The sequence below is a fragment of the Copadichromis virginalis genome, linkage group LG4 (assembly GCF_057382275.1).
Source record: "Copadichromis virginalis isolate Kocher_CV1m ecotype Utaka linkage group LG4, C_Virginalis_male_GT1.1, whole genome shotgun sequence".
NCBI lineage: Eukaryota > Metazoa > Chordata > Actinopteri > Cichliformes > Cichlidae > Copadichromis > Copadichromis virginalis.
Window position 1 is genome coordinate 16,767,822 of NC_140621.1, and position 16,428 is coordinate 16,784,249.

The 16,428-nt window shown below is 43.0% G+C and overlaps 1 protein-coding gene across 2 annotated transcripts; it reads left to right on the forward strand.

Annotated features, from left to right (window-relative positions):
* Positions 1–374: 374 nt before the first annotated feature.
* On the forward strand, positions 375–16,183 carry cramp1 (cramped chromatin regulator 1). 2 transcript variants are annotated; one of them, XM_085453877.1, is made up of 20 exons: positions 375–684; positions 2,452–2,828; positions 4,627–4,829; positions 4,924–5,077; positions 5,532–5,615; positions 5,793–5,841; positions 6,073–6,158; positions 6,598–6,721; positions 7,597–7,678; positions 7,848–8,789; positions 9,069–9,240; positions 9,416–9,588; positions 9,696–9,770; positions 9,875–9,956; positions 10,132–10,242; positions 10,892–11,049; positions 11,704–11,890; positions 12,158–12,325; positions 12,562–12,707; positions 13,626–16,183. In XM_085453877.1, the coding sequence occupies exons 2-20, from the start codon at positions 2,453–2,455 to the stop codon at positions 13,737–13,739; spliced, it is 3,486 nt and encodes a 1,161-aa protein (XP_085310003.1). In that variant the 5' UTR covers positions 375–684; position 2,452; the 3' UTR covers positions 13,740–16,183. The 2 variants fall into 2 exon arrangements, with proteins under 2 accessions (XP_085310003.1, XP_085310002.1); XM_085453876.1 differs by lacking the exon at positions 375–684 and adding an exon at positions 1,900–2,068.
* Positions 16,184–16,428: the final 245 nt, after the last annotated feature.

Below are 16,428 nucleotides of genomic sequence, written 5' to 3' on the forward strand. Positions count from 1 at the left end.
AGTTTCGCCTTGTGAGTCTCAAAAACGCTTTAAACAGTAGTAGACATGGACTAATTTCCACGTGTGCGCTTGTTTTATTCTTAAACAGATAAGTCTGAGATGATGATATCAACTCAAAACGTAGTGCTCAACACAGTTAGTGTTTTGTTTCAGTTCTTCTTAGACATGTGGGGGTTTTTTATACTCCAATACAAAATTCAAGCGCATCCTCTGAGTTCCGCCTACTGAATTGTTCGTCAAAATGTCAATCATTTTTTGGGCGGAACTTGTCTTACAGGACCAGAAATGTTAATTGCAGTGATAAACTATTGTTAAAACAAACAAAAAAAATTAATAGCTAAAAAAAAGGTTAGATTATATATCACCCAGAGTCGCTTAAAATGTTTAGTGTACTAGTCGGTAAACTTGGCGAGGCGTGACAGGAAGAGAATGACAATTGGTCTTTCGTTGTTAACTCTTCCACTAACAGTTGGCGGAGGTTTCTGTCAATCAAACTTTAACCGCCGACCTCGTGTTTTTTTAGCCAATCACAGTCTTTGTTTTTGTATAGTAATGGGCGTGTCTGCGCGCGCTGACAACGGGGCAGCTGGAGCTGTCATCGGTAGCAAGCTGGAGGTCTACAGTCAGCTAGCAATGCTAAATTGTGTCTCGTTTGGGAATACTACCAGCAATCTTCTGCTTTAGGTAAGCTCAGTAATATTTACCAATTCAACAACCTGTTTTGGACTCTGTACAAAATAGCCGTTATGCTAGGAGCAGTTTTATAACGTAAAATCTTGTTTGACTTGTTATACTGTTAATGTTAGCTAGCCAACAACAGCAGCCATGCTGGACATAGTAGCGGGCTATCCACGGAAGAAATATTTGACTACATTTAATATATTTTGCTACATCTACTTACTAGCAACTGCTTGTAAACACCTCAAATTATTACACCACCGCACTTCCAAATACACGTGAAGCTTCCGATATAATATTATACTCGTGATGAGACTATTACAGCTGCTAAGTAGTTTTTAATGTAACACTGCTGTGGGACGCGAGTAATGTCATTTAGTGAAGTAAAAAGAGAACCGCGGTGTCAACTCAGATTGCACTGAAAGAAAATGATAAAACAGAATAAGTACAGCTATAGCTGTCCATCACTTGAAGTTTAAAGATCTTATTAAGCTCAATTGAAACATTAAATAGCTGAATCAATTATCTAAGGCTTTCATAAATTATTAATTCGTCTCATTTTGTGCCAGAATTGCCTGATAATCAGCTGTATGCTGACACGAACTGAGAGATTTAAATGCTGTGTGGCAAAAGAAGACATTCGTGATGTTTCCCCATACTAAAGCTGCCCAGGTCTGATTTTTTTTTTTTTTTGTCGTCCTTAAGCACTGGACATCCCCTCTCCTGATTATTCAGCAAGCATAAAATTAAGTTGTGGGAAAACAGTAGAGCACATAGGATAAGAAACTCTGCAGTGTTTACACATTTTAACACAAGTGCAGCACCCCTTCTACTCCTTCTACTCCTTCTACTCAACGTGTACTTAAAGCCACGTCCTGATTTTCCTCACGTGCCATCGTGTGTATTTTTGAGGGGCTGTAGTATTGCTGGCAATTAATAACATTATCATGGCAAAGGTTTGAGCATAAAATGATTTCTTTTGCAGGCACAATTTCTGCTTATGATGACGTAGTGTGAAGCGAAGTCCACTCACAGCCTAATAAAACTATACCTGCTTATATCAATTCAAATGAGCTCAACCGACACGGGCTTTTTGTAAATTATTATCCATCAAAATGCAGTTAAATATCTCGTATTTGCGGCTGGTTTTGTGTCATTTATGTCTCGTTGCATGGAAAGCATTGAGTAATGTTGTTGCTGATAGAAGAGACAGTTGAACTGCGCAGAGAGTTCAGCTCAGTCGAATCAGGAGCAAGGAGAGGGCATAAAAGCGGAGCGATCGCTCTCGGCTTTATTATGCTCAATTTGACCACTAATTGCCAGTCTAACCGCTCGGACCCATGGTGAAGAGAAAGAAGACATCGTCTACTACAGAGGAGCACCAAAATGGGTAAAATTTGGTTTGAAATAAACACTTTATTTAGAGGTCGAAGGCACCGAGGGGGTTTTCGTTGTCGTTTCTGCAGGGCGCTAAACTGAAAAGCGGTCGCTTTTGAATTCAGTTTAAATTAAATCGTCATTATTGGCCATTAGAGCGGAAAGCTACTCGGAAAAGCATCGCTGCCAGTCTTCTAACTGCTTCAGTTGTTAAATCTAATTTATCTCAAGGCATGAAATGCATATATTTGGTGTTGTTTTGACGGGACTGAAGAGGGGATTTGAAACAAACAGCGGCGGCCATGTTGAGAGACAGTGAACGTCGTCTTTAGAAGTTAATTTTGCACATCGCTTTGCTCCTAATGTGACGAATTTTGTGTAATTGTGTTGTGGCAGCATGACACCGGGCTCCAGGGAGGGGATCGGTGTCGATGGGAGGAGGAATCCGTCCAGAAAGCCCGACGGTTGCGACGAAGAGGAGAACGGAGAGCAGGCGAGCGAGGAGCGCAGTACAAAGGGAGAGGACGGAGTGGAAATTCTTAATCCATCAACCACGGGTCTCGGCTCCGGTTCAGCCCCGGTCCTTCCTGCTTCTGCTCCGAACCGAACCGGACCAGGCTCGACCCAGCTTCCCCAAATATCAGCTGAGCCCGGCCCTCCGGGCCCCGACCAGCATCATTTTCTCCGATCAAGCGTTCGACCTCCGAGCAAACGGATACGGAAGGATTCAATCGGCTCCTCCATCAATGGACATGGCGGGGCAAAATCGAAAGGTAAGTGAGTGACCAGCTCGGGAAAGAGTGTGTACAGGTGGGATCAGGAGAGATTGGGGGCTGCGCTGTCAGTTTTAGTTTTCTCTGTCGGTGCTTGCAGTGTGCTTGTCTGTGATGCCGTTGTGTTGCCGTGTATCCCCTGTGGGCCACTTGCTGGGTTGTACTCTGGGTACATTTTTTGGCTGCTCCAGCCCATGTTGCAACACCATCCTGTACACCACTTATGCGGGGAAAAAGAAGCAAAAATCAGGAGAGGCCAGAAGTTAGATTTTAATTAAGATGTCACTTGATTGTTTTTGCAGTTTCTTGGAAACTGGCAGCAATAACAATAAAGGCACGGTGTTGTTATCAGCAGGAGGAATAAATCACAGGCTTAAAATGGACCTGATATCAGGACAGGAAAGGGACATTACTGAACAGGGTTGCTTACAGTTCTTTTTGTCTTTTTTCTTATTATTTTCTTTTGGGACTATATAGGAAATTGGACTAGACTGGTGTTGCAGTTTTCAGCCAATCATTTCATTGACCCACAGATTTAGCCTAGGCTACCTTTGTTTTGTTTTTTTTATCACCCCCTTTTACAACAAATACCAGTAAAGCAGAGGTTGTAATTTATTTGCCATTATTCAGTTTTGGTTTTGCAAATAATCTGAATGAGCCTCTGTAGTAACTCAGAGGGTGACTGATATCAGGAACTTTCTAAACAATGAATCAAAGCTAGAGATGACTTAAGGCTTTCAGGATGACTTTTAAACACAATGAAGGATTCCCCTGTAGGCTACCAATCACTAATAGTATTGTATTTGCTAAGTGTGAGCTGGTTGGTGTCAGTTTATCTATGCAGACGAGGCATTACCTCCTGGGTTTCCACACTACCTGTCCCTCTGGAGGCACAGACAGCTTTGGGTGGGGCTGAGACTTAGTAAGGTGGTGGTGGTTTTTGAGTTTGTTAATGAGGCTATGCCACCCAGTAATCTGTGTGTTCCTCATTGAAAAGTGGAATTTATTTGGAAAAATATTTCAGTACATTATACATCTGTGATTTTAATTTGTACATTTTTCCTTTTAAAATTGCTTTGTCCACAAAACAGCAGCCATTGATCAGATCAGAAACAATATTATTTACTTGTGTATCCTTTGACAGGTATGACTGGTGGATTTTTGTTGTTTGAAACAGAAAAGCTCTGATTGTGTCAGAAACTATATTTAGATTGAGCACAAACGTTTGACTGTCTGACTAAGAAAGCCTCACTTATTTTTATGTGATGCTATATCGGTGCACTTCTATTTTGAAGGCGACACATCTAGGTTATTGTCTGTGAGCCAGTCACATGCTTGTGTTTGCAAATTAACACCCATTTGGGCTAAAAAACAAAACAAAAAAAAACAAACACTTTTTTTTCTTTCTTTCTTTTTTTTTATAATGTAGCACAGTACTGCAACAGCAACTCTCTGGGTGCTCCTGCTAATGTCTCCTGGTGTTGTGCACAGTACTGGGCCAGAAAACTTGGCCAGTGGAGCCCACCATGAGTTGGTTTTGGAACTGTGTAATGTAGACCTGACCATAGGGACTGATTGCTTTTCCTGTCTCCTTGCCAGAGCTTAACCACAGAGAGGGAAGCTCTGCAGGTTCTGTGCGCTGTAATGGCAGTGGGTGGCTTTGTGTGCATGTATTTTAACATCTCGCAAATCACACACCTCAGATCAACCTTTTTTCGTTATGACATACAAAACAGCCAGGGTGGTGAGCTGATATTTAAGTTGTGCCTTTCCTCTGAATGTTTCTGTGTTAAAACAGGGGCAGAGAATGGCTCCTCTTCCCAGGGTGTGGTGGGGCAGACCGGGCCTGTGGTCAGCTCCACGGGGGGAGTATCCAAGACCTCCAAGGGCCAAGGGTCTACAGAGAAGGAAGAACAAGCTGGTAACCAGAAAAGAGCCCGTCGGCAGTGGGAATCCTGGAGCGCCGAGGACAAAAACAGCTTTTTTGAGGGTCTTTATGAGGTAAAGCTTGCAACAACCTTTTACCAAGTTAAAAGTTTACCATGTGTAGATCTTTTGACGTCGTAGATTCACGGCTGCCCTCCTTTGTTCCCAGCACGGGAAGGATTTTGAGGCCATCCAGAACAACATTGCAATGAAGTACAAGAAGAGAGGCAAGCCAGCAAATATGGTGAAGAACAAGGAACAGGTCCGCCACTTTTACTACCGAACTTGGCACAAGATCTCCAAACACATCGACTTCGCTAACGGTGAGTTGCTTTTTTTTTCTCTCTCTCTTAATTCACCTTGGAATTTTTGATCCCCAAATATGAAGTTTGTACACTGTAATGACTTTATCGAATGACGCCTCATAAAAATGTGTACAACTCATACAACAAGGTGATGTCTTAGGCTGATCTTAATTGGTTTATTTTAGGTTTGTGTTTAGTTGTTTCAGTTATGCTACTTACTGCAGACACTGTGAATGAGAAGTAAAGAAGAGATGCTGTTAAACAGCCACATATATTATTATTTTTTCCTACAACAGAACTCACACTGACATTTTTGTTTTTTAGCAAGCAAAACATATGTTAAAGAAGTTCACCAGATAAGCTGGAGCTCTTTTCCCCTACAAAAAGCACCCAGTGTTACTCTCATGTTATCTTTATGTAGCACGCACAGGCCTCCACCAGTGTTGTGACTTGTGCTTCCTTTCCTTCTCAGTGTACTCCAGGGTGTTAAAGAAATCTTCTCAAGAACTGTACGGCCTCATCTGCTACGCCGAGCTTCGCAAAAAAGTTGGAGGATGTAAGTGAGGGCTGTGAAAGCGCTTGGATGCAATGTAGACTGCGTGTGTTTTGCTGTTTGTTCTGCTGGTTGTGGACACAGGGGATGTGATTAAACTCCAGATGATCCCTGTGGCTCGGGGCAGTTGCCCCTGAGGAGCATGTCTTAACTAGCTGTCTTGTGTTTTGTCTTTGACAGTGATGGATGATAAGAATGTGGCAAAGCTGAACGAACTCATCCAGCAAGGGTAAGTCTGTGGCAGAAGCTTTGGCTAGTGGGTTTACGTACACATCTGGGATTGTGATACTTTAAACTGATGCACTAGATCACATTTGGAAAGATACAGATTAGCACTTTGCTAGTATGAAAAACAAATCTGAGGGCTGAGTTGACAGTATATAGTCAGATGCTTTCTCTGTGGCACGGCAAGGTTTAGAGCTTACAACATATATGAATAAAGATTCTTCTGTTCCACCAGGGCCACCACCGTGCGCTCTAAGGGGAGGAACCTGCGGATCAAAGCTCCAATGTGCCGAGCGTTGAAGAAACTTTGTGATCCAGATGGTGAGTATGAGCCTGCAGAAACCCAGCACACGCGTTACAGAACAAGCACTGAAAACCTCACTGATGGTGAGACTGGGGGGTTCACGGGGGCGGGGCTTTTTTACAAAAACCATGGCATCAAGTGGGCTGGTGGTGTTTCCATGGTAACTTTGGGTGCAAAGTGAGGAGGATGAAGGAGATGACTGTTCTGACCAGCTGTCATCAACCCCTCTGCTCAATAACACCCACTCATCACACTTACTGAAAATATTTGCTTTCATCAAGGGTAGAAAAAGACTGCCTCTTGTCATTGTTGTATGTAAATCTGTGAATGGATCCCACTGAGATTGATGGCTGCCTTTTCATTTTGTCGTGGTTGATTAAGTGAGAGAGCATAGTTGAGTTTATAGGTTTTGGGCTTTTCTTATAGTGGCTGAATCTGTAATTTTGTGTCCTGCAGGAGTGAGTGATGAAGAGGACCAGAAGCCGGTGCGTCTGCCCTTGAAGGTGGCAGTGGAGCTCCAGCCACGCAGTAACCATTCCTGGGCCCGAGTTCAGAGTCTTGCCCACAACCCTCGCCTCAGGTCTGACATGGATAAGAACCACAATATATTTTCAAAAGCATAACATCCAAGAGTCGGAGAGATGTCATACCTTCATTAATTCATTTTCTATTATTATTTTATTTATTTATTTTATTAGTTCAAGCCATGGTGATGCAACAAAGCCTGAGCTAATTTAAGAACCTCTTCTTGGCTTCAGACTGCTTATTTCAGTTTGATGGTTTGCATGTTTTCCACCGTTTTCTGGGTCAGCGCTTGAGAAATGAAAGTAATAAAATTTCTGTTTTTTTTTTTTTTGTTTTTTTTGTGCAAATTAAATATGTGTGTATATGGTTTTTTTTTTTAAGCTAACTCGTGAAATTTGAAAAGTGTAAACACCCTCAGACATGATGCTGTTCAAAGTTTAAACTCTATTTCTTTCATTTTTAATTTTTGTTCTCAGTTCAGTTTTCAGTTAGTGTTCAGACTGGGTTTGCTTCTTTTGAGGTTCAGTTTCGTTTTTACTGGTTTCAGTGTTAGGGTTTTTTTTGTTTTTTTTTAAATTATTATGATAATAAGGGTTATTTATCATGGGTAGGTTGAAGAAGGGTAAAGACTTTGTGAAAATGGCTGAATTACAGCAATGTCAGTATGCATTTGTTTGCAAACGTGACAAAACAAATATAGTAAAACTATACATTAATGAACATTTCTGTTTTATTTTAGTTATTTTTGGAGCACGTAGTTGGCGTTTTGATTTTTCCCACACAGGATTATTTCGGTTTTAGAAAACTCTATTAAATTTGATCCACAGTAGTCTAAGTGTAAAATGTAGAAGTAGTTTATGTCAGACGTATTCGACCTGGTAGTGTTGTATTTTGCAAAGTTGACATCAAATGTTTTTTCTGTTTTCTCAGGATGGTGGTGGAGCTCCACAGGAAAGTTTCCAGCCTCATAGAGTATCTGAAACAGAAGTGGGCTTATCATGACCAGCGGATTGTATCCTTTTTTAAAAAAAACATTGCAGTGCAATATGTATGCAAAACTCTTCAGAGTGTTTTTCATTCCTAGTGTACATATTAGAAATGTACTGCTCTAACATGCTGCTTTCTGGGGCATATACCAGCTTGTGTCGAATATAAACTGGTCCTTAACGTTGAAAACTCAGCTTAAGAGTCTCATGGAGAGAGAGGCTCTAGAAGGCAACCAGACCAGCACAGCCTCTCCCAGCATAACTCAGAAGGAAGAACTTTTTCTTTTTCCAGCTGAGAGCTGCACATTGACTACACTGCCTGGGGTGGCACGTGTGGTTCACTCCAAAGCCTCCTGCACTGTCCATTGGATCGAGAGTGGCAAGAGCCGGCCTAATGCCAAGGAGTTGCCAGCTGCCCAGATCCTGGGCATCCATGCAGCTCCACAACCTCGAACTGGCAGCAAATCTGGGCGGGGAAGCGCTGCTGTTGCTGGTGCTTCACTGACTATAACGGGTGATGCTCGTCGAACTGAAACCCCCAACCCTGATCCATCAGCAGACAGTTCTGCAAAGGTAGAGGAGAAGAGACTTCAGTCCCCTTGTGTCCCAGTTTCCTCTCAGCAGACTGTCAGAGAAGAGGGAGATGGGATGGGATCTTCTGATCCAGGAAAGGCCTGCACTGGCGTTGAGGTCAGTGGTGGTTTAGCCATGACCAGAAGCACGGACAGGTCATGTAGTGGTGCCGATGGCTCCGCTGAGCAGTACAAAGAGGAGCAGAGCACCAGCGCGTCTTCCTCGGAGGCAAATCAGCCTCCTTCAGTCAAACCTTCAGTGACTGGCTCAGACGAAGCCGTGTCGCAAGCTTCCCCACCAGCGACCAAAGAACGGGTCGTTGAGCAAATCAGAGAGGAAGGCTGGAGCGCCCGTGACGCAGAGAACGTCACCCTGGCCGAGCTGTACCTGATGTTTGGGAAGCCAGGCAAGCTGCAGCTGGAGTACGAGTGGCAGCCGGTCACAGCTCCACCCAGCAACTCAGAAGAGGGACAAGCCTCAGTGCAGCCAAAGCCCGACAGGACAAATCGAGTTTTGCGCTGCTTACTCAAGCTGGTTTCCACTGAAGTCAACCCCAAACCTCTGGTAAGTTTTCCCTTTTCTGTCTTCCAAGATTGTGGCCTGGTGTGTTGTTTAAATTACAAGTTGAAAAGATGAAAAATGTGTAATTATCAGTGGCATTAAGGCTTAAAATTAAACATTTTTAAGATGCAGCAGTGTGAAGAGTTTATATTCCGTACAAAGCCAGCTGATGAAAAACATGTTACTGGTTATGTACTATGAACACCACAGGTTTTTTTTTTTTTTTTTTTCAATGAAAGTGCTATTTCGAGATAGGAGCATATCATGTGCCTTTTCCTTCAGGCTCCAGAGCTGTGCTCCACAGCCACATCACCCCTCAAGACCTATCAGGAGGAGCAAAACCAGGTCCTCACACCTCCGGCGAAGGGTCCTGTTGCAGGCGCCCGTAGCCCTAGCTGTGGGCGGCCGCAGGCGTCTTTGCGCATGCCCAAGTTACAGCTGCCAAGTGCTGGAGGTATTTATGTCTCTCTCCTGCTGGCTTTTGTGATAAAGTCTTTTCTGTACTTACAGTGCTGTAGTTATTAAACAGCGAGAAGTAATTATGCAGCACCGATGCTTCCTCTTTAGAAGTTGTCTTCAAATAGCTGCCTTTCCTGATGTGGCACCACATCTGTTTCAATCCTGTTCAGGTGGGCGCAACCTTCCCCGCTCTCTGCTGGGTTCTACTGCAGTTGGCGAATCAGAAAGCAGCGTGTTCGCAGTACCCACCACGCTGCCACCCAACAGCTCACGGCACAACCGAATGTTCTCCCCTAACAAAGAGGCAGAGCTAGCCTTCAGACAGCAGCTCGACTCGATCAGTGTAAGCCAGAATAATGCATCATTTTTTGTTTATGCCAACTGTACAAAGACATAATTCATGTATTAACGAGCATTAATATGTGCTTTTTTCTTTTCTTTTTCTCACAGATGCAGTCAGATCTTTTCCTTTCTAGACAGCGAAAACCTCGGAACAGACAACTTCGCAAACCACTTGTAGTTCAGGTGAGAGCAAGATCATTATCCATTCATCAGTTCTGGGCTTGGTTGGGTGGAAGGCGGGTTTTCCTAAGTGTGTTTTTGTTTGGCCACTTCTTTCTCGTTCACAGCGAACACTGCTGCCCAGAACTACAGGAGACACTCCTCAACACGTCTGCTCCTTCTCCATCCTCTCCAACTCCTCTGCCACAGGTACTCCTCAGATGGCAGGACAGAACGATAGAATATGTCGTCAGCTGAGGCTGGAAATGTTTAGGGCGTAGTTTTACAGTATGCATTAATGAAATCACAGCTAAAAACGATTTCTCTTTCTCAGCAAGACCCTCTGGTAATTGTCTGCTCTCTCACTTCCTGTTTCTTCCTTCAGGAACTGGATCTTTCCGGCCGATCCATCCCCGACTAGCTCCTTCCTCTCGCTCTGTCCAAACTAAAACAACCCCAGCAACATCCAGCTCTGCGGGGGCCAGCCAGCTCTCTAGTATGGACTTCTTCTGTTATCTACTACATTTTTCTGTTTTATTGAAATATTGATAAACTCTACACCAAATATACTGCAAAAAATTACATATTGTTGTTTTTATGGGGTCAACAACTTTGCTTTTATAAGCACCCAGTTTCACACCTTGGCTCAGGCGATTAGAGGATCATCAGGGGTCCTTTTGTCCCTCTGTGGGGGGTTACTGCCACTAGGTTTAAATCTGGGACTCCCCACCATTTGACCTTAGAACTGAAGAAGCTTCTCGGATGAGAGGTGAAACGTCTTCAAGTAACTTAAAGAAGTCCAGATGCTTTTCTTTGTAAGCTCCTTTGACTACGATGACCTGGATGACTGAGAACCTTCACAGACATATTTTATAAAATTGCTTAAAAACATATTTAAGGTCCAAGTTGTATTTGTGTAAGATTCCTGTGTCAAAATCTAGAACTCTGAGAAGGTCAGTGACAGACAGTATTTCTGTGCAGACGACAGAAGCAAAAACATTTTTCCAGAAGACCTTGGACCATCCTTTTTTTTTTTTTTTTTTTTTTTTTTCTTCCTGCTCTGCTCTTCACATGCTGTTGCTGTTGATGCTTATCAGGAGCGATATGACAAATCTCTCGTTTGCCTGAACTGTTAATACTTTCAGGTGCCATTGACCTGGCAGCTAAGTCTGCAGGCATCATCCCAGGCAGTCCCTGTCGGGAGGTGGATTCTTCCACTGTGGATAACAGCGCTCTTCTCGCCACCACTCCCATTGCTGATGCTGAGCCAGACTCTCAACTCCACCAGCAAAATGTTCCAGAGGTCAGAGACAGACAGACACACACACACACACACACACACACACACACACACACACACACACACACACACACGGACTAGAACCCTCCTTCATTTGATGTCTCCTCCTTGCCTGTGGCATTAGAATAAATGCTATTGCCCATTACCATCTTGGAGTGTTACATTTAAGACTGTCAGTTTTTGATTTATCTTACTTTAATGAAAGTTATTGCTCACTCTAATGATTTTCTGTTTATCTGTGCGGTGTAGGCCAGGTTTTGCATAATGTTTTTCTTTTTACTGTGCATCTGTCGTACAAGACTTCACAAATGATTTAGTAATTTTTATAGATTTTCTTTGTAGACATTATTCTTGCATACAGTTGTCATATTCATGATCACCTGTTTATTTGTCTGTTACGGTTTAAAAACAAGCTGCTCCAAACAGTTTGCCCTGATGGGATTAATAAAGCTATTTGTATCGCCATCAGGGCGTTTCCTTGCTCACAGTGGACCTTTGTGAGGGAACACTTGGCTTAGTTAAAGGCAGTGAGTCTGCGTAACCTCATTTGTTTTCCAATCGTAGCTGATCACCATTTGGTAAAGAAAATTGTCAGCTATGCTTGAATAAATGGTTTAAAAAAATGTGATGTGCTAAGTTAAATCGCTCTTTCCATAGAATGGCGTACCACCTCCGTCTCCTGGAGTCACCGGCGGGGGAGACTCACTCCTCTCTCCCCCAAGCGTTGCCTCGCTCCTTGATATCTCACTCCCAGGCCCTCCTGAAGAGGCTCTAACCCCCGGAGAACCTCAAACGCAGATCAGCGACTCCATCATCGAGCTTGCCATCAACTCCACACATTACGGTGCGTGCACGTGCAGACGTCTTACCCGAGCCATATTGACAAGAAACTGCTAAATAAAGCTTGATGATGTTTGTTTAGTGAAATGGAAAGTGAGAGTAGGTTAGAAAGGTTTTGTAATTACCACTGAGGTCAGCTTTGTGGCTCCACAGCATTAATTCCTCTGCAGGTTGTGGAAAAGAGTGCACGTTGACATCCAAGCAGCTAAACATCTGAGCCTGCTGAGTTTAATCGCTGATATCTCATTTCTGTTTGCCTGCTGCACTGCAGGTGAGGAGGCTGCTCTCTCTCCAGCCAAGCTGGGCAACAGCGACGGCTCCAAACTGCTGGCCTCGTCTCCCTCGCTCAGCCCATCCAGAGGCTGGATCCCTTCACCCAGCCACGACCCTCAGTGGTACCCCAGCGACTCGTCTGACTCCACACTGGGATGCCTCCTTTGTAAGAGTTTTTTTGCTTCCTTTCTCAAGAGTGTGTCAGAAGTTACATTTTAGGCCAAGAAGAACAGAATATTAAGTGGATGTATTTTTATCATTACTTCCCACTAAAAATGCTGCATACAGCAGCACGTGCAGTCAACATTTACAAAGATTTGTTTGTAAAATCCCCAATATTACTAACACAGCTGTATGATGAAAGGCCATTTACTCAGTCTTTTGCTCTTATTTTCCTTGCAGCCAGCATGGTCTCTCCTGATAAGGGCAGACGGACCACCCTAACCCCCACTGGCCCCTCCAGTGGCACAGCTCTACTCGGTCCTAGCCTCCTGGACTGCAATTCTCATGATTCCTTTCAATCCCGTGGCCTTCCTGATGTGGCAGAGGTAAGTAAATGCTTGTTGATTAAATGAAAGAAAGTTGTGACTGAGAAGCAACACTTGCCACAAACACAACACAGTCTGAATCTCAGCAACCAACATGTTATATGTTATTAATTAGTCTCTAAAATGTAAATGTAAAAACATCACTTCCCATTTTAAAAATAACCTGCATTTATATCCACTCTGAAAATGTGGTTCTTATCCCCTTTTGGATCTGTCCTGCTGTGCAAGTGGACTCTGACCCAGAGCCGGTTGTGTTAGGGACCACATGGTACCTTTTGGATAGATCAGCTTCTGGGCTGATCCACCAAATTTTAGGTGATTTTTTAATGAAAAACTTGTTGAGTCACACCCTGAGATTCAGACACCATACCTTTTGAAATGCTGACAGCATTTAATATCTGAATCTCAGTCTGTGAACACGTTTCCATTTTTAGTGCTCTCTCTCGCTCTCTTGCGTGCTTTGATAGCGACTTTATGAAGAAATGAATCGGGAGTGTCAGCTGGTTCAGGTGTGGCAGGAGGGGATGAGGCAGAGAGAAGCTCTAAGTTTGTTAAAGAAAACCTGCCAGTGAGCAGGTTTAGTTCAGATTGTGTTAAGTGATTCATCTCAGGGTTAACAAACGCAGACTTGTTAGCTTAAACCTGTTTCCTGGGATGGGGCCCAAACCTGCCTGGGAGGTGAATAGAGCCCAGTGACTGTTGCCTCCTGTGTTTGGACTAACACATCTGCTTTTTCAGTAAATAATTTAATTTCATTGACAGATATTGATGTGATGAACTTTCCCCCCCTGCACTCTTGACCTAAAGCATGAAACTGTTCGAGGGATGTCTGGAAAAATCTTGTTTTTTGGGGGTTTTTTTCTCCTTCTTGGATTTGCCCTTGTTGTCAGTCTGAAAGCTCTTTGGTGTTGCTTGCAGATGGATTCTCAGCTTGCTTGTATGATGAGTGAGAGCAGCATAGACTACATCGCTCGCTTCAATGATCTGGCTCAGGAGCTCGCCGTAACTGAGCCCTCCATTCCACCTCCCTGAGGAAGACTCCACCAAGCCATGGTCATCTGTACCTCTAATCTACAGCCAGTTCCAGGCATTTCCACAGTTCCAGGAGAGAGAGACACAAACTTCTGGGCCCACACTTGGAAGCAGTGACTACTGCTAGAAATTCAAAACCGATTTGCAGCCAGCAGCTGCAAATTACCCCAACTTTTACCACGTCTGGTTCTCACACCTGTCGATAAGCAGGCCGGTCCTAAAAAGAGACCAAGGCAGAACTTTGCTCATGTTGTTGGTGACAAGAGGTACTGTAAGTGAGGAGAGGAGAGGTTTCCTCTCTGTCTTCTCCCTGTTTGGAGAAAGAAGACTGGGGAGAAAGGCCAACCCCATCCCCCCTCAAAGCCATCCATGGCCTGTTTGTAAAAGTGCAATAATAGGTGGTCAACCGTGACCATTGTTCAAAAGCGAGTTGCGTTGGTTTCACTGAACTGTTCTCTAAGGAACAATTCCCTTTAAATACAAACACTTTAGATAAAACAAATGAGTTTACAAAGATACAACCTCATGTACAGGAAAATACTATGCCATATCCGAACAAAATATCTGCAACGATCTTTCATGTCTCTTCCTGCTCTCGGTGTGTGAGTGCATGAATGTATCTGTGTGTGCGTGTGTATTAAAGGCTGTAAGGCTGACCGCTCAAAATGTGCAGTTCAGATCATCAGCTGGTGGCAAACAGCCACTGGACTGTGATTTTTATTAAAAGTAATGTCGGTGAGAAAGAGATACTTGGCATAGTTCAGTAGCAAAAGTGGAACAAAACAAAGTGATGTGTAGAAGTTCATTTTTCCTGTTGGCCTCCTTTTTTCTTTTCTTTTTGTTCCTCATCTCTTATGAGTTCAGGTGTTACAGATTGTGTTGTAGTCACACGTGTTTGGAATCGGGTTCTTCATTTCTCAAACCCACATTTTAAAAAACAAACAAACAAAAAAACAAAACAAAAAAAACAAACAAATACAAATAAAAAATGGCAGCTTGTTGGTTGACTCCACTTGGGTAGCTCCACAGATGCTGAAAATGTTATTGGAATTATTTTATTGTTGCATTCATTTCTCATTAGTTTTGTGTGCAGAGATGCAAGTTCAAATATTGGATTTTGTTGCATAAACAGGAATACCTTTTTAGATATTTAAGCCCTCTTCACACGTGTGGTATTTGGAGACTGAATCAGAATGTTTTAAAGAGTCTGTGCTGACAGTGCTTATAGCCACAAACAGCATAATGTGCGTAATGTACTGTTCTTCATGGTTGTTGCGTCTGAATGAAAGCCTTGAGGAACGTTCACATTAAAACGTTTCCTTTGACTCGGCGCTTTCCCAGCTCCTCATTCGCAAGCTGCAATAGGGAGAATTTCCCTCCTGTATTGTAGATGTGAGCGTGAATTGCACAGGAAGGTTTTAATGAAGGGAGATGAACAACTCAAAAAGATGCGCGTGAGCGGCAGCACTCTGATGCGTGCCTGTCTGTTAACATACATTCAGGCTTGCGCTGTTTTAAAAGGTGACCTATCCAGACCTGAAGCTGCCAAATCAACAGCAAGGAGGGCGTGTCTTTGTTTACTTTTGCTGTCGTTTTCAGTAACGCTGACACAACAGGTGGGCGCTCTCTTGCCGACGCCATCGATTACAAGGAAATCTAACAATGTTGCTCATTTACTTTCCTTAGTTCTGTTGCTTTCTTGCCGTCCTAATTAGTTCAAACAAATGAGCTGGCTGCAGCCACACATTCATTTTGTTTGACAAACTAGAATTATGAATGTCCTGGCTACTATTGAGTTCCCAGTAGAAATACACTCCATAAGAGCGAGCGGTTAATTTAATGAAACACTAAAGCCATAGTTGACTCCATTTATTTTAATTTTTGTTTTTTATTATATGCCCCCAAATTACTTTCCTCTGACTAGTGGATGCTAACAAAACACTATGACTAAAGAGTGGCTCTTGCATGTTACAGAAGCAGACATCGTTTCTCTGAATTTTTCATGCAGTACAGACTCATTGCCTTCACATTTAATTTGATCAACCAGCATCATCTCTATGCAGCTGTGTGAACCCGTTTGGTGTAAACTGTTAGACCTCTTTGTCATTCCACAAACGAGATTGTAAGACGATCTAACAAATGTAAGCGCTCCTGTGGTGTTAGTTTGTGAACATTTGGAAACGCTTGATCTTGTCACACTAGATGATTCTTAATAAGGAATCCTATTGAAGGATGTATTTGTACAAATGGAAATTCCAGTATTCACTGCGCTTTTGTAACATAATGTAAATCAATATTTGGACTATTTATTGTTAATATTTCTGAGACAAGTGTTTTTTCTGTTTTAATTTAAGGTGACATCCAAGAAAGGAGGAAAAAAAAATACTGTTTTCAGTTTGTAAAAGGTGTTTTATTCTGTGCATAAAGATAGTTATAAAAACCTGCCTGTTTTCTTGTATTCACTGTGTTTGGGGGATACACAGCAGTTCATATGCAAGCTTGTACAAAGTTCGGTCTTTGGCCTTGGGCTTGTTTCTGACAGGTTTGTCAGCTTCTCCAGAGATGGATGAGTGGTTTATCCGCACAGACTCCACACTGAATTCCTCGCTGCTCCCAATAAAAGTACAATCATGCTCCAATCCAGACGACACTTTAAAGTGACAAAGAATATTAGCCGGAAACAAAAACT

Coding starts and splice junctions, on each gene's coding strand:
- cramp1 (XM_085453876.1), top strand. CDS start 2,019: ATGGTGAAGAGAAAGAAGACATCGTCTACTACAGAGGAGCACCAAAAT. Junction 4,830..4,923: donor TTTTTGAGGGTCTTTATGAG/GTAAAGCTTGCA, acceptor CTTTGTTCCCAG/CACGGGAAGGATTTTGAGGC. Junction 5,078..5,531: donor ACACATCGACTTCGCTAACG/GTGAGTTGCTTT, acceptor TTTCCTTCTCAG/TGTACTCCAGGGTGTTAAAG.